This window comes from Leuciscus leuciscus (genome assembly GCF_965113295.1).
Source record: "Leuciscus leuciscus genome assembly, chromosome: 25".
In the NCBI taxonomy this organism is placed as follows: domain Eukaryota; kingdom Metazoa; phylum Chordata; class Actinopteri; order Cypriniformes; family Leuciscidae; genus Leuciscus; species Leuciscus leuciscus.
In genome coordinates, this window is record NC_138724.1 from 13,875,587 (window position 1) to 13,900,394 (window position 24,808).

The 24,808-nt window shown below is 37.7% G+C and overlaps 2 protein-coding genes and 1 long non-coding RNA gene across 4 annotated transcripts in view; 1 reads left to right on the plus strand and 2 right to left on the minus strand.

Annotated features, from left to right (window-relative positions):
* The window catches only part of acot19 (acyl-CoA thioesterase 19), an 8,060-nt gene extending 3,073 nt beyond the window's left edge, over window positions 1-4,987 (minus strand). Inside the window, exons 1-9 of the mRNA XM_082159170.1 lie at window positions 4,712-4,987; window positions 4,512-4,611; window positions 2,159-2,349; window positions 1,108-1,277; window positions 735-854; window positions 543-625; window positions 342-435; window positions 156-236; window positions 1-56 (exon numbers count right to left, since the gene is read on the minus strand). The exon at window positions 1-56 is cut by the window's left edge and continues 86 nt beyond it. Of these exons, the coding sequence (XP_082015296.1) occupies window positions 1-56; window positions 156-236; window positions 342-435; window positions 543-625; window positions 735-854; window positions 1,108-1,277; window positions 2,159-2,349; window positions 4,512-4,611; window positions 4,712-4,907 (1,091 nt within the window). The 5' untranslated portion in view covers window positions 4,908-4,987. The remainder of the gene's footprint in view (window positions 57-155; window positions 237-341; window positions 436-542; window positions 626-734; window positions 855-1,107; window positions 1,278-2,158; window positions 2,350-4,511; window positions 4,612-4,711) is intronic.
* Window positions 4,988-5,790: 803 nt separating this feature from the next.
* On the minus strand, window positions 5,791-19,043 carry ubl7a (ubiquitin-like 7a (bone marrow stromal cell-derived)). Of its 2 annotated transcripts, none has more exons than XM_082159985.1 (10): window positions 18,696-19,043; window positions 16,718-16,837; window positions 16,451-16,533; window positions 16,253-16,337; window positions 16,113-16,170; window positions 14,530-14,663; window positions 14,362-14,411; window positions 14,105-14,281; window positions 12,938-13,048; window positions 5,791-6,623 (listed from the first exon to the last, which is right to left on the minus strand). In XM_082159985.1, exons 1-10 carry the CDS (start codon window positions 18,877-18,879, stop codon window positions 6,486-6,488), a joined length of 1,140 nt encoding a protein of 379 aa, XP_082016111.1. In that variant the 5' UTR covers window positions 18,880-19,043; the 3' UTR covers window positions 5,791-6,485. The 2 variants fall into 2 exon arrangements, with proteins under 2 accessions (XP_082016111.1, XP_082016112.1); XM_082159986.1 differs by having other exon boundaries at window positions 6,487-6,791.
* On the plus strand, window positions 6,799-12,913 carry LOC309490751. The gene is made up of 3 exons (XR_014202820.1): window positions 6,799-8,267; window positions 8,487-8,832; window positions 12,594-12,913. It is a non-coding gene; the product is annotated as an uncharacterized lncRNA (long non-coding RNA).
* Window positions 19,044-24,808: the final 5,765 nt, after the last annotated feature.

Genomic DNA, 24,808 nt, shown 5'->3' on the forward strand with positions numbered 1-24,808 from the left:
TACGAGAGAACAGTTAGGAGATGAGCGTTCCCAGCCTTCTCCATCATCCTCTTCATCTGCGGAGGAGGCCATTAGATCTGAGCATCATGACTGACCTGAGATTAAATGAAAGTGCTAAAGACAAACATTTTAATGTATGAAACTTATCGACTCACATCCGCTGCAGATTCTGATGCTGGCCAGTTTTGATCATCCTCACCAGCGATCAATAAAACAGGACATTTGATTTTGCCCATCTGGTGAAAACAAAACCCACCGCATGAACTGTAAGCACATACTGCTTTATAGTAAAAAATTGCATTTTCTATACCATTTTCCCAGCGATTTAATAATTTTCATACCTCAACTTTCTTGGAAGGGTCAACTGGTATTGGCAACAACAGATCCCGCCAAATTATTTTCATCTTTTCATCATAGCGGATTTTTTCTACGTTCCTTGGCATTGACAGAATGACAATTGTTAACAGTTAATCATTTACATAAAGTTGGTATAACGTAATGCATCCTAATCGTGCTTGTAATGGGAAAATTGTGTTTCTCACTGTTGCAGTGCTGCATAGACATCCGCCAAAGATCCTTTGAGCGGCATTATGTGACTCCCACTCACACAAACCACACACTTGGGCTGAAAGTTTGTCATTAAAGAACAGAAAGCAAATTAAACACATTGCATCAGTGAATTTGCATCAAATCTCGAATGCATTGATGTAAATGAGAACTTAAGACGTATTCACCTCCATGATTTCTGAGTATGCCGTCAAACCCAGAGTTACAGGGACCCCAAATGACATCCCCATCACAGCTACTTTGTCAGGACAAACTTTAGGGTGTTTTTTTAGCAATGTAAAGGCAGTCTGAAAATGATTTGACATGCTTTAAATACTTTCAAGGTGTATATTACAGTATAAACCTTATTACCATCCGTAATGCATGAATACAATTGTATGAAATGCAAAATTAATGAACAAATTAGATGTAAAATTCATTTTAATCCATTGATAAGTACAAAGTACAGTCACTTTTAATGCACCATTTGCGTATACACAAAAAGCTTCATAAATATATGCTTTTTTGTTATATTTTATTTGTTTTGTAGCGCACATGTACCTCAAAGTAGGTGTTGTCCATGTGCTGTAGTTTTCCTGCAGCATTCAGGATCCCGATGTATTCCAGGGCCAGTGAGACATAGCCGTGGGAAGCCAGGAGCGCTGAATGATACTCAACACGACCCCCCTGCCCGCCCAAAAGGTCCAGCACAGCAGGAAAGGGTCCAGAACCTGCATTACAAACCCACATGCATATAAATGAAGTCCCTTAAGCCTCTATAAATGTAGACAGAATGTACAATGATGTACAAGGTTACAGGGTAGGTTGGTTTTAAAATAAGTGCATCTCTTGTGGCACAAGAAAAATACATATTTCATGTGCTGTTTCTGAATGATTTGGATTGAATCCTTCATAGCACTGAGGTGTATTTAAACATCACTTATATCCTGACCATATGCTGTTAAAATGAATAAGATTTAATATGGAAGATAAATTAACTATTAAAAAATAACTAAGAAATTATGATAATTATACATTATTGTTCATAAGAATAAGTCTCTTTTGCTCACCAAGGTTTTGTTTGATCAAAAATACAGTAAAAATAATAATATTGTGAAATATTATTACAATTTAAAATAACTGTTTTCTATTTGAATATATTTTAAAATGTAAATTATTCCTTTAATGCAAAGCTGAATTTTCAGCATCATTATTCCAGTCTTCAGTGTCACATGATCCTTCAGAAATCATTCTAATATGATGATTTGCTGCTCAAGAAACATTTCTGATTATTATCTTACTTCTTCTTATTGTAATAAGCTGTTTATTATTTTTGTGGAAACAGTGATTAAAAGAAATGTCAGGATTCACTGATGAATAGAAAGTTCTTTACTGTCACGTTTGATCAATTTAATGCTTCATTGCTAAATAAGTATTCATTTCTTTTTAAAGAGAAAAAAAAGCTTTTTTTATTTTATATTATCATTTTTATTTTATTATTATTTTATATTGATAGTATTATCATTAAAGATAAATAAATAGCCTATAATACATACTAATGAATGATAGACCAATATATGGGCAAAGACGACATCTAATCATTAATCCATACCTGGGGGAATGAAGAGTGTCCCCTTTATCCCGCGCTCTGCGACTTCAACCCTCTGGACATCAGGAGCCAAATACCAGCGTTCAGCAGTAGCTGATGTGAGCGGTGTGCGATGCTTGAAGCCCTTAGAAAGGTGTCCTTCATGCACAGAAAACACCACTTTAACTGGTGTCTGGACATTTTTCTTCTTAAATCTGTCAATTCAAATCAGGATACGCTAAATGAGCTTTTACGGCACATTTACATGGGCGAAATCCAGTCATTTCCATAGATATTCATGTGACCTGGAATTTTGTGTGATGGCGTAAGATTTCCGAGCGCAGATTTAATTTGGTCGCACAAATTCACAGCGTTGATTCATTACCAGAAAGCTGCTTGGCTTGTGTTTGAGGTGTGCTTCATACACCGCTTCACTATTAGACAATACATTTCTTTTTTCTTTTCTTTTGCGCTAATGTGATCCTCTATAGTGTAGCGATTAGTGATGCGTCGATGAACGATTCGTCCATTTTCAACAAATCTTTAATATTACTCATGAACAGCGAGTTGTCTCAGAAAGTGATTTGTTCAATTATTAATTCACTTCTCGAGTCTTCGGGTTCGATTTGTTCATCCTTTTGTCACGTCACAGGCCCATGGGCTAAGGCTATGCAGTCTATACATGAAACAAAAATGATTAGTTCACCTAAGTTGCGTCCCAAATGACGCACTATACACTATGCACTTTTTACACTATGTAGCCTACTTAATGCACTATGTAGGCTACTCAGTGTATAAATTGTTATTTTGTCTGATAGCCCCTCCCCCTCCGCTACATAATTAAAGCTGCGACAGTCGAGTGCATGAAGTGTCCAACATTCAACACTTTGATTTTTTCGTTAATTAATTTTTTCCCCGCCATTGATGGAAATTGACGGAAATTTCCGGCTGTCCATGTTTTCACTGTTTTCACTAGGGGGCGCTATGACATATCTTCTAAAAGAGTACTGAATCTCCTGATCAACACACAGGCAAAGAAGAAGCAGAAACAAGCGATATCATAGGTAAGAAGATGCATAATATGTAAAATAACGCAATCATCAACATTAAACAGCATGAAAATGATCAAAAATGCTGGCAGTGGCTGGCAACTTTTTTTCAAAAACGGTGGTGGGGAAAGAGCTAAGTGCATCATCTGGATATTTAAAGTGTACTTATTCTATGTGGAATTTTAAGTGTGAACACTATTCGCACTATTTATACTAAAAACAAACATAGTGCATAAGTACGCAAATTGGGACGCACCTTTAATCTTCTTTAAAGGGATAGTTCACTTTGAAATTCAATTTTGGTATGTTTTAGCTTACCTCAAGGGCATCCAAGATGTAGGTGTCTTTTTTTCCGCAGTAGTTTCAATTTTTATATTTTTAGGTCAAACCGTTCTTGTCTGTCAGTCATATAATGCAGGTCTATGGTCACTGTCTCAAAGAGCATGCACAGAGTCCAAATTAAAACAATTCCCCATCGTCCAAATTAAACAATTCCCAATCACACATTGATGGCCCAAGACACGAAACGAGCGGTTTGTGTGAGAAAACGAACAGTATTTATATCGTTTTTACCTCTTGTACACAGCCACGTCCAAGTGATCTGAGAGCGCGGGCGGGTATAGATATATACACTAGATGTCGCATTGGCTACTGCAGTTAACCGTAGCCAAGGCGACATCTAGTGTATATATGTATATATATATCTTTGAGACAGTGACCATCGACCTGCATTATATGACTGACAGACAAGAACGGTTTGACCTAAAAATATCAAAATTGAAACTACTGCGGAAAAAAAGACACCTACATCTTGTATGCCCTTGAGGTAAGCTAAAACATACCAAAATTTGATTTCCCTTTAACTATCCCTTTAAGACCTCAGTCACTAGCGTACCTCTTGAGGCCAGGTGAGTAAGGTTTACCTGCACAGCTCTTACTGGCCTACGTCCAAAACACACGGCTCACACAGAAGTCACTTTCAAACCAAACATCTTTCTGTTGGTCAACATGGTGAACCTGTTTAAAAATCTGCGAGGGGAAATCATTTGCCACACATGAAATCCCAAAACACGTTGATTCCTATTTTAATGAATGGATTTCTCCAGAGAAAATTCAATAAATGTAATCTTTATGACACAATTCTCATTTTGTTTTTCCACATAAAATAAATAAATGATAGCATACAGTTTTTGGAACGACATTTGGGGACTAAAAAATTTCAGAATTTTCATTTTATGGTGAACTATCCCTTTAAATAATTAGTTCACTCGTGCAATAAAAAGGTGGTGCAGTTGTTTATCTCTTTATCTTTCGCTTGATTTACTTACAGGCGACCTGGTTTACTTTCAGGAACAGGTCTCATACTCCACAGCAGAGCCATGGCTTCAACTCCCTCAAATGTCCCACCAAGACTTTTATCTCTGGAAACTGTGTAATAATAATTCAGTGAATTAAATTTAAAAAAATGCGTCAAAAGACACAAACGTGTATTTGTATGTGAGTTTAAAATGAAGTAGGCCTACTTTACCCTTAACGGTCCCTGAAGAGTCGCTGGTGTAGTGGCCGAACGCTTCCCAATCGTCTCCATCGTCAGAGTGAATCAGCGCGTGAAGAGTGATTTTGGAATCGGCAGGCAAGTGCTGAACTTCTACCTCAAATTGTTCATCAACCAAGCAAGTTGAAGGATCAACAGAAAGTAAAGGACTCGAATCTGTCTCGGCCATTTTATACCTTTAAAGTTGAAACTGGAATCGCTACAAACAGTCTAAACACAAACTGTGACAAAGGCTTTTATAAGACGTTTAACCTGGTTATTGTCCTATTGGGTACCAGTCCACACAGACAACTCCATATATGGTTTGTTCTGAAGTTCTTCGATAAACATTAAGCCCATAAAAACGTAAACGGTTATTGAGACTGATGATAAATGCCTTATATAGGCTAGATAGTTTGACCGAAGTGACAGGATATCTATCATAAAAGATTAATTTTAGAACACTGACCTAAGATGTACAATATAATCAGGTCTGTATAGAAAAAAAAGGGAAATTCCTTTATAAGTTGTTCTAGTTTTGTCATGGGGAAATTGTTTATTATTTACTGTTAGGCCTACCAGCTAAAACAAATAAATTAAACTCAAATAATTGACAACACATTTGTTAACTGAATATTGGCTACGTTCTGTACTGTATATGTAATATTTATATACATTTTATTATTATGGTGATTTTGTGATTTATTGAGATTTTGCTTAGTTTTTTCTGCAATTTGTGGTATAATTGGTTTGAAAAACACATTTTACTAATAAAATAACAGGTGTAACCATGAAAGATGGATTGATATTCTGTTCATTGAAACAGTTCAATGCAACTATCACTGCTTTTCTTTCAAATATAGAAAGTATGCTTTACTACAATATTCATAATTTGTACTTTAAAAATGTACACTTATTTTTTATTGATATTTATTTTATTGTTGATTTGTGTGCTACTTTCCACTGATCTTTGTCTATCAGTCAGTAAACAGTTAAAATGTTATCAAAAAACTGATAACCCCCCCCCCCCCCCCCCCCCGACTTTAATAGATACATAGATATAAATAGATACCGACTTTCATCCTTACAGACAACTACAGTGAAACCAATTTTATGGTAGTCATGGAACATTTTAATAAATGACAAAACAAAACATAACAAGGATTGTCTGAACAGGCAAATGGTAAGTTATCAATATTTGCCAGGATAATAGAACAAACACATATAAACAGTTAACACAGCAGGAATGTACAAGTGTGATCAATTGTAGCGTAGGCCCTCAACTTTTTTCTTGAGTCTTTTTTCCCCCTCAGAAAATAGATATAATTCTGACGTTTTTCTCGCAATTGCAAGTTTATATCTTGCAATTTTTAGGTTTTTTCTCCGAATTGTGAGATATATATCCACAATTGCGAAGAGAAAAGTCAGAATTGTGAGATAAAAATTCACAACTGCGAGAGAAAAAAAAAGCCTGAATTATATAAATTTTCGATTTTTCTAAATGTTCAATTCGAATTATCGATTCTTATTTTTATTTAATTTTTTCGTGGCGGAAACCAGCTTCCACAAATACAGTAACTACTCTTAAAAACAGCTGATAGCACCGCATTCAATGTACATATTGACAAATACAACTTAAATATAAGTTAAAGATAAATCACACTATCAAATAGGTAGTTAAAATATTGAATATGTAGTGGTAAATCTGCCTTGGAATGCAGGGAGCCTTGGTTGTGACATCATTATAATGTTTCTTCAGTGAACTGACTCATGGTGCACCTCCAGCGAATATGAGCTCCAGGGCCGCTTGGATGTCTCCGCCCGTGGCCTGCAGGGCTCTCAGGATGAGCTCCTCATCACGGATGCCCATGTCCCGCAGCTGCTGGAGCTGCGACTGCCACTGATTCTACACACAGTATGAAAGAGAGTCACTCCAGAATCAGCAACATCACTTTGTGTGTTCACACTTGTTGTTTGGTTCACTTGGTTTTTTTGATCCGGATCAAAACAGAAAATGATACATGATTCGGTCCTGGTTCGCTCAGCATTCACACTGTGATTTTTAAGATCGAACCTAAAGATACAAAACAAAAAAAATGGCTTTTATGATGTATATATATTTTTTTTACTTGCCAAACATCCAAAACAATGCTGAATGCTGCGATAAATGCTCTTGTTGTATGTGCGTTCAAATGAACCACACTAACAGAGCAATCGCACCAGAGATCATTTTAATCAAACCAAACCTGGCAAGTGTGAACACAATCTAAATCTTTCAAAAAGATTCAATCATATTGTGTTCGAACTTAATGCATAGAAGATGTGTGCAAAACAAGCTGTGCTGGCAGTCTTTGGAAGCAGTTTTGGGGGTAACAATAGTAATAATCAGATTACTTTTTTCAAGTAACTAGTAAAGTAATGCATTCATTTTAAATGTACAACAAAATATCGGAGTTACTTTTTTGAATAAGTAACACAAGTTACTTTGTATTCTCATGTATTGATTGACATCCCCTCTGACCCCATGTTGTGAGAAATCAACGATTTCAATGCAGAGGCGTTGTGTGAGAACTTGATGTTATTGTAGTTTTAGACTAAATGTGAGCAGGCATTTACTCATCTCACTTGCACAAAAACAGATTCAGGCTTCCTCAAATTTGATAAAAAAAACAGAAAAATGCAAACTAAGAATATTACACAAACCTGCAATGAATAAAAATGCTAAATAACACAAATACACTTTATATATGTAATCTCACTTTATTAACCAATGTCTTTGCTGCTGACCTTAGATGATCAATTTCAACCATACAAAAAAGCAAAAATGACTTTAGTTAAACATCACATTTGTGTTTCATTTTGTTGTTTTTATTGCTGAAGAGGCTGTGTTCGAAACTGCATACTTCCAGACACCCCAACCTGCCAAAAGTCATTTCAGGGAGGTATCCTGAAGTGATTGATTGGTTGATTTACCGAAACAGGCCAATCAGGATGCTCTCTATCTTACATGCGCTTCATGAGGCACACACGCACACTAGCACACACACGCAAGGTCTCTCGCTCCCTCTCCCTCTCTGCCGTGCGCGCGCTACACGGTTTGGAGCACAGTCGCATGCGTGCTCTTGCTCGCTCCCTCTAGATTCCGGGAGATTTTAACTAATTTGCGGGCATCAGGGAGCCGCTATCAATATGCGGGAGACTCCCGGAACTTACTATATAGTAAGCAAAAAGCAGTAGGCGAACGAATAGTACTTCCAAATTCTCAGTATTCATAAAACAGTAGGCGAGAATTACCGGGATTCGGGGACTAATGTTGCGTCCGAATAAGCCTATTTACCTACTATATAGTAGGAGAAAACAGTACGTGAAAAGAGTGGTATGTCCGAAACCTCAGTATTCATAAAACAGTAGGCAAGAAATCCCCGGATGGCCCAGATTCTGAAACACTCATCGATGGATACTTTTCTATGCCAGCCTTCCTAGGAGGCCACGGGAGATGGTGCATCATAATCGAACATCGCAGAGATCAGCGAAGCGGGTGTTTTCAAATGTGAGTAAACACGGTGCCTTGTGTTAAATAGCATTTGTTGAACTACTGTAGAGTAAACCGTTGAATTGTTGAAGGTGTAAATATGCTAGATAGTATAGTTGTGATTTTGCTGTAAAAACAGGGGAGCTCCAGTAAGGACACGAACATCTCCAAAGTGGATTTACATAAACCATATGCATCTTAAAGACACTTACTAAATGTCTATTTAACATTTTACAGGAAAGGCAGGCAGACTGGAGTGAGCACTGAGGATGAAGAGCCACAGCAGAATCCTGGAAAGGGTATAGTGCCATTGATAAGACCCTCCATCACTCCACCTGCCCTTATTGCCTCATCTGGCCCGGATGTTGCTGTGGTCTCTTCATCCTCAGTGAGCCCACAGCCAGCGAGAGCATCTAGAAAAAGACCAAAAGACATTGAGGATGTGATCAGAGGGGTGGAGGAGAGGGAAGCGGGAAGAGAAGGAGAGAAAGGGAGGAGAATGAGAAACGAAGAGAACGAGAGAGAGGAGAGACGAGAACGTGAAGCCAGAGGAGAAGAGAAGACAGATGGCACCAGGAAGCAAGTGAGAGAGAGGAAAGGAGAGAGAGGGAGACAAAGGAAAAGGAGGAAAGATTCCTGCGTCTTCTTGAACTCATTGCAAAAAAAAAAAAAAATGTAATAAATGATGAGACAAAAAGTATTTTCTCCTTAAAACTGCAGTGAACCAAAGACTGTCTCAAAAACGTGGTTTAAAATCGCTGGTGTTTCTGACATCACAAACTACCTTTCAGGTTAATGTGTGATCATCAGTGCATGAATCTCTGAGCTGGTGTGAGTGAGTGGAGGCAGTGCTGATTTGCATATTCATAGAACCGCGTATACTAAATGAGTCAAGGGTGTAGAGTTACATTCAAGCCATTTTAAGCCATGGAGACATTTAAATATGTAATTCTGGTGATCAATGGTGAGTTTTAAAGGATAAAATGATTGACTACAGGGGGACTTTAAGTTGTTGCGCTTGTGATAACGTTGTAGGTCACATGATTACGTCAACATGGCGGATGATCGCATTCATACTTAACACTTTCAGGCTATATAGTACCGTCTCGGTTACGTATGGTAACCCACGTTCCCTGAGAGAGGGAACGAAGACGTTCATCGGAGGGATCCGACAGAAATGGGATCTTCGCAGATAGACCAATCTACTTCGAGAGAAACTAAACGAGCCAATGCACATTGGCATGCGATAATTGCGCCAGCTGCTTCTATCACGCAGTGCGGGTATATAATGAGCAGCAGGTGCAACGCATCTTTGGGACCCGGGACCCGGCCGTCTGCAGCGATGGTACAACAACATGGCGACGGGACGAACGTCTCTGTTCCCTCTTTCAAGGAACCTGGGTTACCATACGTAACTGAGATGTTCATGTCGGTCACTCCAACGTTCGTCGGCCTCACTTCTCTCCCTTTATTAGGGGCAGAAGCTTATGCGGGGCAGAGTCCAGGGGCAGAGGGGCAGGGGCAGTTTCGGGCCAGGGGCAGAGTCCTGGCCTCTGATGTTCCACAAGACCCACTCAGTGAGAACATTGGATAACACTGGGAAAGCGTGCCCTTCCTAGGGGAAGGAGAACGCTGCAGAGCCACGACCTGCCCGGAGGGAGGTAACATGTGGAACATACACATATGGACTAGCCAAGCAGGGGAGTGCAACATATGGAAGTCTCTGGGGTGTTCCAGCCTAATCCTAGGGGATTGCCAAGGGAAAGACACTGGCTAGCCGACAGAACGAATTCAAGCAGTTCAACACCGACTGGACGCGCTCCTCAGTGAGGCGCGCTGTCTGGTTGACCGAGTCCAGCTCCATACCGAGATAAGAGATCCTCTGCGCAGGGGAGAGTTTGCTCTTGTCCCAGTTGACCCGAAGCCCCAACAGGCTGAGGTGATGGAGCACCATGTCCCTGTGTTCGCTAGGGGTGTGACGATAACCGCATCACCGCAATATTGCGTTAATGAGATGCCTACCGCGGTGTGAGGTCATCACCGCACTTTCTTTTTTTCTTTTTTTTTTTAAAGTTACAGGAGTGCATATGGTGTGTGAAATGGACTATAAACACATTAATATTTGCTTATAATTTACTGTATTCTGCGAGTCCCATGTTCAAGTGCTTCTGGAGAAAAAAAAAAAACGCTTCCTGCGCAAGGGAGGGAGTCGAGGGACAGTCCGTTAAACATATGGGGGATTTATTTTTTTGTGTGTTTCTGATTATTATTAATTAACTGCTAGGTTTCAGTACTTGTGATGTTTACAGATAATGTTCAATTAAATACAAACAAACACAGGCATAAAAGACAAGCATAACGTAAACAGTTGGAGTTAGATTTTAATTGCAAGTAGCGATCTCTCTTATGTGGTATAGGCAATAACAGTTTGCCGGCGCTAGCCGAATGACATTATTCAAAAAATAGCCACGAATCTAGTGTCTAAGCCAAATACTGTGTCGCCTTTGAGGCAGGTGACAATTAAGGGGAATCCGGTGAATTTGGACAAGGCAATATGCCGTATTTGTCGCACAAAAGTATCCGTCTCGCGAGGAAATACCACTAACTTAAGACCACATCTTAGAAAAATTAACCATCCTGTGGCGTTTGCTGGACTTAAGTGCAGCACACCTACCTTAGGTCGGCGACACTGGCTGCGTGGCGTGTCCGTTTTTATTTCGGCTCCCATGTTAACAGGTTAGAGCTTGCACACTGCCTGCGTGAGACGCGCGTCTCAGTTGCGGCACGAGCCGCGCGGAAAAAGCGTGCATGCTAGAAATAAAACCGACGCCTATTTTTCACGCAAGCCTGTTGGAAGCGTTTCCTGGCAAAATAGAATAGGAAAAAAAAATGTTGTATGTCATTTTGACATGAATACATATTAATAAATTACATTTTGATGTTTGAAAGTTTAGGTTTTGACATAAATGCAGATATAAATGTAATTAAAAAAAATATTAGCGATTTTCAAATATTGCACCTGTCAATACAGAACGAAATATTCTGTAGCCTATTTTGCCGTCAATACTGCCGACGCTGTCTTTGCTGTTATATATTTATGTTTAACATTAAGTATAGGCCTTCCACAACTCTCTCCCCATATGTCGAATATATCACCAATGAGGCTTATATGTCACCTAGCAGCAGCAGCGCTGTTTCTGGTGTGCAAAGACATAAAAAAAAGCCATGCAGCTGACACGCAACAGAAACGCCACACTCACACCACGCAGCCAGTGTGTCGCCGGCCTTAATTAATAGTTAATTATTAATATTTACAATTTAATATAAATGTTAATTTGTTTATTTGTTAATAAAGAATACTGCTTTATGTTATTCATTTCCATTGTCATTTACAAGCTACATGCGTTCTTGATCGCGTCTGCAATGTGTGACGCGGCCGCGGGTCATTTTATTTATTTTTTAATTTTTTTGGGGGCTGGGTGGGGGGTCGGTTAACCGCCAAACCGCGAGATTTGTTGCTTCTTTACCGCGGTAAGAAAAAATCCCATACCGTCACAGCCCTAGTGTTCGCACAACTGCTCTCGCGAGTGGGCCAGAATGAGCCAGTCGTCGAGATAGTTGAGGATGCGAACCCCGCGTTCCCTGAGTGGAACAATGGCTGCCTCCGCAACTTTCGTAAAGACGCGAGGTGACAGGTGACTTTGTACTGATACGCCCGACCCTCGAAAACAAAGCGCAGAAAGGGCCTGTGTCGAGGAAGAATCGAGACGTGAAAGTACGCGTCCTTCAGGTCGATCGCTGCACACCAATCTTTTTTGAAAAATACATAATGCTGAAGTTTTTGAGATCCTTCAACATTATGGGCTGATCTGAGTTACAGAATCGCCCTGAGCCTCGTTGCATTTCTTTATATAGACACTTCTTTCACATGAAAACATTTGCTAGCAATGGGAATTTGCATTCAGAGTTTACACCTTTTGGGAGCAGAATGCCATTTGCCTGGAAGACTCACCCTCCTCTGTGTGCAAGTTATCTCTAAACTCTAAGGAACTTTATTACCTTTTGGTTTACTTCTTTGGGAATGAGACATTTGTGAGACATTTGTTTAATGACCACAGAGAGTCCACATGTTTAATGACCGCACAGATTGGTCTCTCTGCGAAGATCCCATTTCTGTTGGATCCCTCCGACGAACGTTGGAGGGACTGACATGAAAGGGAACTATTCTTTTAGCGCTCGTTAAGATCTTATTGAAATTAAGTACCTAATCAGTGAGTATGCGGTTTCGAATAGAGCCAGATTGTTGAACTTTCTTCTCATGCATCCTATTCTTCTGCATTTCAGAATGGCAGCACAGCTGAAAGGTTTGTTTGAGCGGCGCCCTCTACTGTTCAGGTGCGAATTTGCTTTTCCTTCAGCCTGAGGCTTATTCAGTTCACTTTTGGTGTGAAAGGGCCTTAACATTTGCCAAAAATAGAACTTTTGTCAAACAAGCAGGCCCAGACCAGGTAAGAAAAAATAACGCAACAGTAACATAGCGCATTACTTTCCATAAAAGCAATTAGTTACTTTTTAAGAGATTACACCATATTCCCCAACACTGTTTGAACATCTCTATTTTAGATGTTTGAAGTGCTGTAATAACGATGCTGGTCTAAATTGGCACTGGATCTCTGGTGGTTACTCACATGTAAGCTGGACATGCTGGAGACCTGCAGGGCCTGCTGCAGTGCCTGGTTAAACAGGTCGTTTGTTATAGGAGTGCCTGCAGGAATAGGGGACACTCCTGAAGAGGGACCCTGTCACAGACAAAGATATGTTTGTTCTTTTATTAATGTGTGCAAATCTCAAACATATGGAAACATGTTTCCACCATGGACTAAAAAATTTAAAAGGTAATTGCGACTTTTTATCTCACCATTCTGTCTTATTCCACTTGCAATTTGGACTTGCTATTATAAGTTTCTATCCCACATTTCTGATGCAACTGTGGGTTATAAAGTCTGAATTGCAAGATATAAACTCACAATTGCGAGAAAAAAAGAAATTACCTTTTTATTTTTTCTTATTCTGTGGCAGAAATAAGCTTTTATACAAACAAAACACAAACACAACAAACTTGTATAAAACTTCTAACAATTATCCATTAGTTATTAAATATATATTTATTAAATCAAATATAAATATTGAATTTCTATACCACTTTGTCTAAATAAAAAAATAAAAAAATACTAAAAACAATCATTTCTAAAATAAAACAGTAAAAAAAAAAATTATTTTTGACCTACTAAAGATTACATTTAACAGTGTTATTAATGTTTTTAATATTAACTTAAGATCATTTTAAGTGAGATTTAATAGTTAGAAATTAATACTTTTATTCAGCAAGGATGCATTAAATTGATCAAAAGTAACAGTAAACAAATGTATAATATTACAAAAGATTTCTAGTACAAATAAAAGCTGTTCTTATAATATGAAGCAGCATATTATTGTTTTCAACAATGATAATAATAGTAAATGTTGAGCAGCAAATCATATTAGAATGATTTCTGAAGGATCATGTGACACTGAAGACTGGAGTAATGATGCTGAAAATTCAGCTTTGATCACAGGAATAAATTGCATTTTAAAACACATTCAAATAGAAAACAGTTATTTTCAATTGTAATAATATTTACAATATTTCTGTTAATACTGTATTTTCGATCAAACAAAAGCAGCAGAAGAGACTTCTTTCAAAAACATAAAAAAATCTTACTAACCTCAAACTTTTGAATGTATACTTATATACTTATGTATATATACTTATAAACCCTATAATGGTATGTATAGTCTATTGAAGTGCACTGTACCTGGTTTCCAGTAGTTGGTGTAACAGCACTGCTCTCGGGGGTGCTGGCGAGGGCTAAAGCTGTGGCCAGCTCACTTTGAGTGATTGGTCTGGGGCCGACAGCTCCATTGTAACCGAGAGTAGCTGGCCTCATGCCGGCAAAACCACTCGCAAGAGTGGACAGCCCACCACGATTCACCTACAGATGATAAAGCAGGCTTAGGATCCAATATCGCAAATGCACATACTCTTAATGAAGAACAGTAAATCATAACAAACCGACTGGAAATCTTCCTCATCATCAGACATGCCTTCAAAGAGGAAACCTCCTGTAGATTAAAAAAAAGGTCCAAGCATTAAATCTGCTTTGAATCGCCAAAATGACCTGTCACATTATGTTAATGGTGGGCAATTTTTCACTTAAATTGTGTTTAAATGGACACCCACCTGGCATGTCACTGTAAGAGCTAGAAGACACATTTCTGGAGGAGCTGGCGCTCTGCTGGGGCGGCACGCTGCCAGCCACAGAGTGCAACACCAGGATGATGGCATTTACCAGTGCCGGGTGGGAATTGGCCAAACTGGTGGGACAGTTAAGATGGTGGTATAACTTTCTTTAACCCAAAGTGCAGCATATGATTCAAATGTCACATTTTAAAGCAGTTAAACCACATGTTCAACATGAAGTTCAACACGATATGGCATTAACAAACCCTTTTACTTCTGAAATGTGACATAAGCCAAAAAGGAAAGATTAAATATTATAAAGACATTTTGATGAAGTATTATAAAGACAATCACTGCCAGTCAAAAAAGTTTACAAACTTGCCTGCTTATGCTTAAATGCTTTAAATTTGTGCTTTAAATGCTTAAATTTGTTTTATATACAAATATAAATTCCACCTAAATTAATTTATTTTTTTAAATGACAGTTTTATAATAATAATATTATATTTTAAGTTAATTATTATTATTTTATTATCAATTAATTAATAACATTATTGATCTATTATTGTTATTATTACTTGTTATATTAAGATTGATTAGTTAATTAATAATAACATTATTGATTTATTATTGTTGTTTTTATTATTATTATTATTATTTACAATATAAAAAATTCCATATAACAGTACTGATTTATTATTAATACGGCGGATGCTGCTGCTTATAATAATAATTATTATATTAATATTGTTTTATAATAATAATTATTATTATTTATATAATAATAAAATGAGTTATGATGATATTATTGATTGATTATTATTATTATATGGATAACATTGTTGATTTATATTAATATTATTATTATTATTAAGAGTAATAACAATTGTTGTATTAATATTGATTAGTTAAATCATAAAAACAGTTTTTAATATTAATTATATTGTTATTATTAAAAATATAATATTTATATATATAAAATATAACAATTATTAGTATTAATTATTATAAATATAATAATAATACATATTATTCATTATAATATGTATTACTATAAATATAATTATTAATAAAAGTATAATAAAGCATAATTTATATAATTATAATAAATATGATTAAATAAATAATAAATACTATTATTAATAATTATTGTTATTACCATAATTTTTTTTAATTATTATTATTATTAACAATAATAACATATACAATTATTTATTTATTATTATTGTATTATTATCAATGCTACTACTACTAATAATAATAAATAATAATAATAATAATAATAATAATAACAATAATTATTATATTTATACTGAATAGTTAATAATAACATAACTGATTTATTATTATTTGTGTTGTTGTTTTATTATTATCACCATTATTATTATTATTATTATCATCATCATCATCATCATCATTATTAATTACATTTAATATTATTGATTTACTTTTTTTGTATTATTAATATTAATACTACTACTATTAATAATAATAATCATTTATTAGTATTTTTATGGATGAGTTGGAGCAGTTCGTAAAGAAAAAGCAGCGATCAAATTTTTACTGTAATGAGGCTCACTCACGTGTCAAGCATGCTTGGGTCAGTGAATTGTATGAAGAGGTCTTTGTCTTGAAGAACCCCTGGAAATGTAGTCAATAAACAGAAGCCCTGTAAGTCTTCAACGCGCCTCACATCACAAATCATTTCTGCTTCTGAACGTACCAAGAGCCACAGGATCGCTGCTCAGCCCAGGAGTCGCCACGATGATCTGGTCCAGGGATTCCTTGTTGTTTAGCATCTTAAACACCTGGAATGGGTGAAGAACTGCGTGAAAAAGTACCCAAGCATCCAGAACCATCAACAGACACTCATAGCCATTACTAAATCCATATGCCACTCACTACCGTCTATTCAACCTACCGAATCTCTGTATGCAGTGCTGGTGTGAAGAGCTGCTTGCAAGACTCGAAATTCCCTCGCAGCTGCAGCCTTGTCCACTGGCTCTATAGAACAACATAGAGGAATACATATTGGACCATGTTTATGGAACTTTTATGTTGCTTTTTTGGAGCTTGACAGTTTCTGTCTTTACATATTTTCACTTGTATGGAAAAGAACAGCGTGAACATTCTGCCTGACGTCTCCTTTTGTGTTCAACAGAAGAAAAAGATAACTGCATCGACTCACCGGGATGGATCACAGGTTCTGGCCATGACCTTCTCAGGATGTGCACAGTGGATCCAGACTGAATCCCATAGGACTCCAGGGTCAAGTCATCCTTTAGCTTTCTACCACAGTACACTAATTCTGTCATTGGAGATAATGGGAAAACTGTTTGCAATCTTGTCAAGATTCATTAGGGTTCATGGCCGGTAACATTTTTATGAATTCTAACAATGCATGAACGTGAACAAACGTGAATGGACAGTTGACAGGCCAGCGCTTCAATGTCACGAAAAGTTTAAGCCTGGACAAGAAGACTCAAAATAGAGCTCATTTCGTTACTTGCACTTGAGCAGACGAATTCACACAAAATTACGTCAAAAAATAGCACGTATCCTAGTAAACATAGTTGGTTATGTCTTAAGTGAACATAAACAGTTGAGAAAGTGCACGCATGTGCAACATTATCAGTATATTAGATTGTGCATTCGCTCTTAAAGTGACAGTAGCCTAATATTCCTGCTGCGGTCTGTTTTTAATGTTAATCAAACAACAAAGGATAAAGAAAAAAAATCGTTTGAATAAACTTTTGTAACTTTAATAAGGATTAATTAATAAGGATGCTTAATTTATACAGTGAAGACTATGCAGTGTTATTCTACATTTGACTACTTTAGTAAATCTCTGTACCTGAAAAATACTGTCAGACCGACCTGAAAACCCAGAAATGCACTGTTTATTTCTTTTGTATCTTTGTTATATTGTATTTAGTTGTGCTTTTGCTTGTAATTGATAATTTGTTTTTATTTTATTACTGACTGTTTACTTGTCTTTAATAATATTAGTTAGGCTAGTAGTTTTAGCTGTGGTATCGAAATTGGAATAGAGAATTGTGAATTTCCACTGGCATCTAAAATGTTAGTGTCAATACTGCCTGTTTTTGCTAAAACAGTTTCATGAAGAGTAAAAAAAATTAAAATAATTATGGCCAGTAAATTTTCTGAGGTCACCGGCCATTGGCAGGTGTGGTGGTATTGTATTGTATATTACAGAAGCTTTTTTTAAGCTAATGACAAATTTCCACCCTGTTATGGACAAATACATATAATTCTCTAATAGACTTTAAATACAAACCTAAGATAATGTGTCCCTTATTTAATGTTATATATGTTATTGATAATGTGTAATTTCACATAGTTAGTCTTAATAAAAAAAAGTGATTCTTTGATTTCTCTGCATACTGTTAAACCGTAAAATTGCATCCCACTAGTAAGATTTTTAATTTAAAAAAAACTATAAAGTAGCCATTCTGAATAGTCATTACATATGACAAGCACAAAAAAAAAGCTATTATTTAGTGATGAGAAATGTTACTACTAACAATTGGGATAGACAGTGTGTCATGAATAGGTGCCTGGAATAGATACTGGTGACTATTAAGATAGCGATAGTGGAATAGATACTACTAGTGACTAGGAAACAAATAGGGAACTATAGTCCAGTTACCTGCAAAATTGGAATTGGTACAACAGTTGGAATATTAACTATTCACTTTAGAATAGTTTGTATCTGAACCACATTATTCCAAAGAATTCACTAGCATTTTTAGTCAGCATATTGGCATAAAATAGTTACTAGTAATTATTATATTAACTATCAGCAAAGCAATATCTAATCAATAGTTATTGAAATTGATTCACTATGGATTAATATAAATAAAAAATCCAGTATATAATATAAAATAAGCACTACTACTATTTAGTCTACAGGAATACATGCAAAAGGGCTTGCAAAGGGCTGACAGCTCAAAATGAAACCCTTATAGTAATAGCTTTTAATGGTTTTAATTTGACTTTAAGGTCCACATCATATTATAACATTATGGACTCTATTCTTTTTTACTAGTTTATTAAACATGTAATAATTTGTAATGTAACAGTCTTAATACTGCCATACTGTGCCACCCAATATTATGAATGAGTCTTATGCGTGTATATGTTACCTATGAGCTCAGGATCTGGTATGGCATCTGGGATCTGTGCTGACACCAACTGCTTGAGAGTGGAGACCCGATACCCGCTGGGAGGAACATCTCCAGGTTCAGTCTCTGGAAACTGCAGCACCGACTTGGGAAGAGATGGTTGATCCACCAGCTTCAAACACAGACGCCACTCTGATGACGCCATTGATCTATTACACGTATTACAGCTGCACGCAGCTGAAGGGCTTTCTTATTTGGCACAGAATCGAATAATATATCTATCACTCTTATAAACGCAATCTGTCTTTTGCATTGAAATAAATAGTATCATCAGCGATTGTTTTCATCCGTGCAACATGACGTCATGCAGGAAAGATCGTGGTTCTGGGAATCGTAGTTTTCCTGGTGTGTTCACAGACTGTAGGACTATCTCATGAACAGAGGGGGCAGTGTACTTCTGAATCACAGCAGGACAAGTAAAAGAAACAGCAAAGTGTATCTCTCAGAGAGCCCACGACCAGGGTTATTTATTTTGTATTATTTGTTAAACTAAAAACAGAAAAAAATTACCTTAAAAAAAACAAAAAAAAAACAACGATACCTGAAATAAATATATATATATATATATATATATATATATATATATATATATATATATATATATATATATACATATATATGCTATTATTTCAGCTATATATATATATATATATATATATATATATATACTATATATAACTTAAACTTATTTTATTTCAGCTAGTATTTGGCAAGGCAACATTTCTCATTTAAATTTAGTTTAGCTTGATGTAGTAAAATAACTAAATATATATTTTTTAATTATTAAAATAAATAAACTGAAATGAAAAATACAAACTATATAGACATGTAAAAATAATAAAAATGACAAAAACACACAACAAAATTACTAAAACGTTAAGTAAAATAAAATGAAAAAAAAATACATTTAAAACAACAATAATAGTATTTCAATGACATAATAACACATAGTAATAAAAAAATAATACTTTCAGTGAAATTATTTTTGAAGCCACTTACTTGTAAATACTAATAATATCAAATATTATTTTTAATATTTTTTTATTTATTTATTTATTTATTTTTTGCTGTTGTTGTTTTATTTTCTGATTCACTTATACGTGATATAATATGAAAGATGAATGAATACATCATGTTGACTTTATAGTGCACAAGCAGTAAAAAAAACAAAAAACATTTAGGCTAGCTGGTCTTTTCACAAAACCAGCTTGCCAAAGACGATATACAGGGTACAAATTTAACGTTTGCGGTTAGCATTTCATTTCCCCTTAATGGCATTTCCCTGTTAACACATGAATCCCAGGTAAATACTGTATGTGATTTAAATTCTGCCGTTTTCACTCATTATTACATCTTTAGCATGGGTGTTGTTACGGCATATACCACTAGGGGCAAACTAGACCATGCTAACTAGCTAACTAACTAATCCTTGGTAAATTGAGATAATCAATCTGCTAATAATGATAAATGAGCAATTTGGATCACCTATGATATATAACAACTTTCCATCCAAATGATTGGCCTTTCAAAGAGAGCATAGCAATCTTGAATCTATGGTTGTTTGCTTTATAGTCACTCATTCCTTTCCACTATGACATGAAATGTTTTGTTTGGATCAGTTATTTTCATTCCAAGCCCTCATATCCATCAGTTTTCAGTGCTAGTCAGGGTTTTAGTGAGGAAGGACTGTATTTGTGCTGTCACGCAGTTATTCGCTATGACAGATGGTCTCTTGGCTGGATACGCTTCTCAGAGAGCGCCAGTCTTCGCTGAGCTCTTCCACTCAGTGTTGCACGCCTGACAGCGCCTGAGGGAATCAGGACACACCAGTTATGACAGGGATAGAGGAAGAGTCCAGACATTTCACACCCTGCAAAGAGACGCCCCGTTCAGCCAGACCCAGTGGAACATGGCTCAGCTACAAAGGGTACATTGGGCTTGTTTAAAGATCAAGACAAGTCTGAAAGTCTGTGCGGTGTAGATTAGAGTAACAGTGTCCGCTTCCAAACTACCACCATGACCGCTCAGACTTTGGTCATTTTGAAGTGGAAATTAGATGTCCTTTTTGTAGCAGGAGACTAAGAGAAATCTTTTACATTTTTGCTAAAAACTCACAGGCTAATGGCTACATGTCCTCCGGTGTGGCTATGCTCTATTTCAACTCTTTAAAAAATAATTATGTTGGACAAAAAGGAAGAACTCAGGAGAAACTTCCGCATTCTTTTTGAAGCTTGAAAGCTTCAGTTGTCATTCATTATAATTGCAGACCTGTTGTGTTTTATAAGAAAAGAAGGCATACAGGTCAGTTAGCAATGGCAGAATTTCTTTTTTGGGTTGCTTTGAAGTATAGCCCCTTTCTCAGTCACAGTACTTACTGTAGAGAAACATGAGAGTATGTGTATCGTGCAGCGTGTTTGTGATTTGATGGTTGATGGAGTCTCTTCCAGTAAGGTCACTTTATATTCACATCACACAGTACAGCTTGATTAATGGAGAGGCTGAGGAATGGATTCTTTAATTTGATTAATTAGGCTCAAGACCTTGTCTGCCGAGTTCTGATGAGAATTGAATATAAGCATTCTGAAGGGGCTGGAAACCAGCATTAAGGGACCATTATATATGGAATAAATGAGCATTATATGTCAATCAGGAAATTCAATGAATGAAGGAGAGGCTAATGGGTTTGATTACATGCAACCCCATTAAAACTTTTGTCCCAGTTTAGCCCCATGAAGAGATTAGTGACTGGGACACAACTAATGGAGTATCATTATCCTGATAAAACAAGCCAGTGATGCCACAATTATCATCATTAACACTGGGGGTGGGGGACCGACGCTTGTGCTGCCAGAGAGCAGGTGAAGAGGAGGAGAGCTCTTTTGTGAAGGTGTTTGTTTTCTATTTCTCGATTCGCTATAAGAGCGTCCGCATTGCCCGGAACTGAACAGGGGGCTAGGGGGCAAGAACAAGACTTCTTGGGAGGTGGTCCGGCCATGGCGGGACTCTGGCTTCCCTTCTTCACACCTGAAGCATCAGGAATGCTTCGGTTGTGACTCAGGGTCCAAGGTTATTTTTTTAGGCGGGGACCCTGGTGCTTACGGGAAAGGGTAGCTTTGGCACTACAGGGGTGCTGTCTGACCTCAGGCTCTGCTCTGCCAGACATTGACGCAGGCTTGACAGGATCATTTCAACAAGTTTCAAAAGTGGTGCATAATTTGCGATCACTTCTGGGCTTCCACAGAGTGTTTGGCGAAGCCGTCCACCGAGGAGCCAAACAGGCCTTTGGGAGAAACTGTTTTGTCCATGTCCTAGATCTCCGTTAAATTTAGTCATAAGTGGCGCTCGAGAACCACCAAACTGGCCATTGCACAGGTGATCGCCTGGGCCGTTGTCTTAGTAACACACAGGGCAGTGCACTGAGCAGCTCCTTGAAAGCAGCAGGGTCTGGGCCAGACTCATCCATAGTGCGGAGGATTTTGGCTTGAAACACTTGAAGGAATTGCCATTAAGAGGAGAGCGGATCTTGCTTGATCAGCCACGGAGTAGGCTCTGGCTGCTAAGGCCCTGTACGGCTTAGAGGGGTGAACAACCTTTGGCGGGCAGAGATGCACTGCGTTGGCCTCCTCCAGGGGGGAAGTTCCCTTAGCCTTATTTCTTGGCGCCGTCAAAGCATAAGAATGGACGGGGGCCGAGTGGGGGGTGCGGTCAGTTCATCATGAACTTCGGGAAAGAACAGAACAGTTCTCTGCGGGGTGCCCAGGTGGCTGACAAGAGGCCAACCACTTCAAGTTGAGCTCTTCATCAGCCTTGGTCAGGACACAAATAAGTTAGGCGTTCAGACCAGGCATGACATCACCTGGCTCCTTAGGCAACAGGGGGCAAAGTCCTCCATGGAGTTCGACCACTCCTCTGCATCAGAAGCTGCCAATGACATAGTGTCATTAGAAAATTCCTCCTCGAAATCCCGAGAAATAGACCAAACCGCTTGCAGCAGACGAGGGTGCTGGTCTTCGTGGGAGAAAAGCACCTGGGGAATCCCTGTGGGGAGAGGGATGCACACGGGATATGGACATGTGTGAGCTCACTTACTCCCATCTGTTCTGCCCCACGACTCAGCCGTTAAGTCCTCTAAAGGTCGTGACGGGAATAGTATGGCAGAGGACAAGGGATGGGGTCGCTTTCTTAAAATAAAGCTGCCCACAAGCATAGCGAGAGCAGACCGCTTTGATGAGGGCAGCTTAAGGATGAGCATGGCCCAGGAAGGCAACAAACTCATCCTTGGAGTACAGGAGAGCCCTGCATGTGCCACATTCATGGCACGACATTTTGTAATAAACGCCTCCGAAATAAGTTTTTTTAGACGTGAAATTTGCTCAAACACATTTGCCGGATGTCCGCAGGGGAAAAGCGCCATTCTCAGCTGCAGTGCTGTCAGCGCCGTCACTCCGCTGCAGGGGATTTTCCACGGAGAGCAAAAGGCTTCTTATCTTTGTCTTCTCTTCCACTTCTTTGGAGTCAAGTAAGGAGATAATGTTTGTGTTTGAAGGAGAAAGATTCTGATTAAATAGCATTTAGCGTCGACTTGAAACTTGCAACCCCTCGAATGCAAATGGGTTTTATTTATTTTTTTGTTCAAAATTAACACAATCTGTATAATGATTATACATCATCATTCCTTATTACAAAACTTATTTTTGTCTTAGCCTGATTCACTATGGTAAACCTATCATAAGTGTTTATATTTTAGACCTAGCAGGATGGATTTAACTGGAAATTGTGTACGTCACTCACGCGTGCGTGTCACGTCATATCCGTAAAATTGAGAAAAGTTACTCTGGCTTTTTTGACGCATGTATGGTGTAGGAGTGGCTAAATTAAGCGGACTTGCTGTGACATCACATTCGTGTTGCATTGTGGTCTATGGATCTGCCTGAAGTGTACATATTGAGTAGACTCGCTCCCTCACTCAAAATCGAGGGATCAAGGTCTCTGTCCTAAATAAACTTCCCTCATCAAAAAACTCATGCAACGGCGAGTTGGCCGTGTCGGATTCTGCTGTCAGGCGCAGCTGCTCTCCACCGACTGCGCTGATCAAAAGCACGATAGGAAACGACTTGCTGACGACACAGCTTTATGCTCATTAGTTTAAACAACCGTGATGTATTGTTCTATTTTTAAATGTTTGATTTTAAAACTCTGATATCATGTTTGTATGTGTATAATCATGTGTGACTATTCCCAAACTCTCTGAGAGTGCGACCTCTATGGGTTATGTGATTGTTGTCATATTTCTAAAAAATAAATATATAAAAACATGTCTGAATTAAAGTAAAGATTATTGAAAAACATATTTCGAATGGAATTAAATAACAAGTACTTTGGGTGTCTTGTTCATCATATTTATTTTCATATAAAAGCAACAGATCTTAAATTATATCCAGTTTATTAGCAACACAGCGCATGAATGTAAATCCTGTGATATTGTCACGATCTGCTCTGAGACACGAAGGTTAGATCCAAATGCAGCTTTATTGGCTGGGGAAATCCAGAGGCGTAATCCAATGTACAGGCTAGGGTCATACACAGGCAGGCAGTCAAAACAAAGAAAGAAACAAAACAAACAAACAGGCAGGGACCAGAGGCAAGAGAGTAATCCAGGGAACAGGGCAAGATATCAAAAACCAAGAAACAAGAAAACCAGGGAAACGCTCAGAAATGCAGTGTAACACTTAACAAGACTTCGCGGTGAGTGACTGAATAAACATGGTATAAATAGACTGAGACTAACAGGATGATGTGACACAGGTGAATGCAATCAGTGAATGAGGTACAGGTGAATGTGATCAGTGATAAGTGATGATGAGTCCGAGCAGTGAGTTATGGGAAATGTAGTTTGTGAGTGATAATAGTCTTATGTGGAGTGCCCTCTGGTGGCTCTCAAGGTGACCAGCTGGTGACCGTTACAGATATCCACCTTTGATCTCTTGGGTGTCTGATCCAAAACTCTCCGTATTGCCAAACAGAGGAAAGTCTGCTGGCAAAAAGAGAACGTGACAAGAGCTCGTAATAAAACA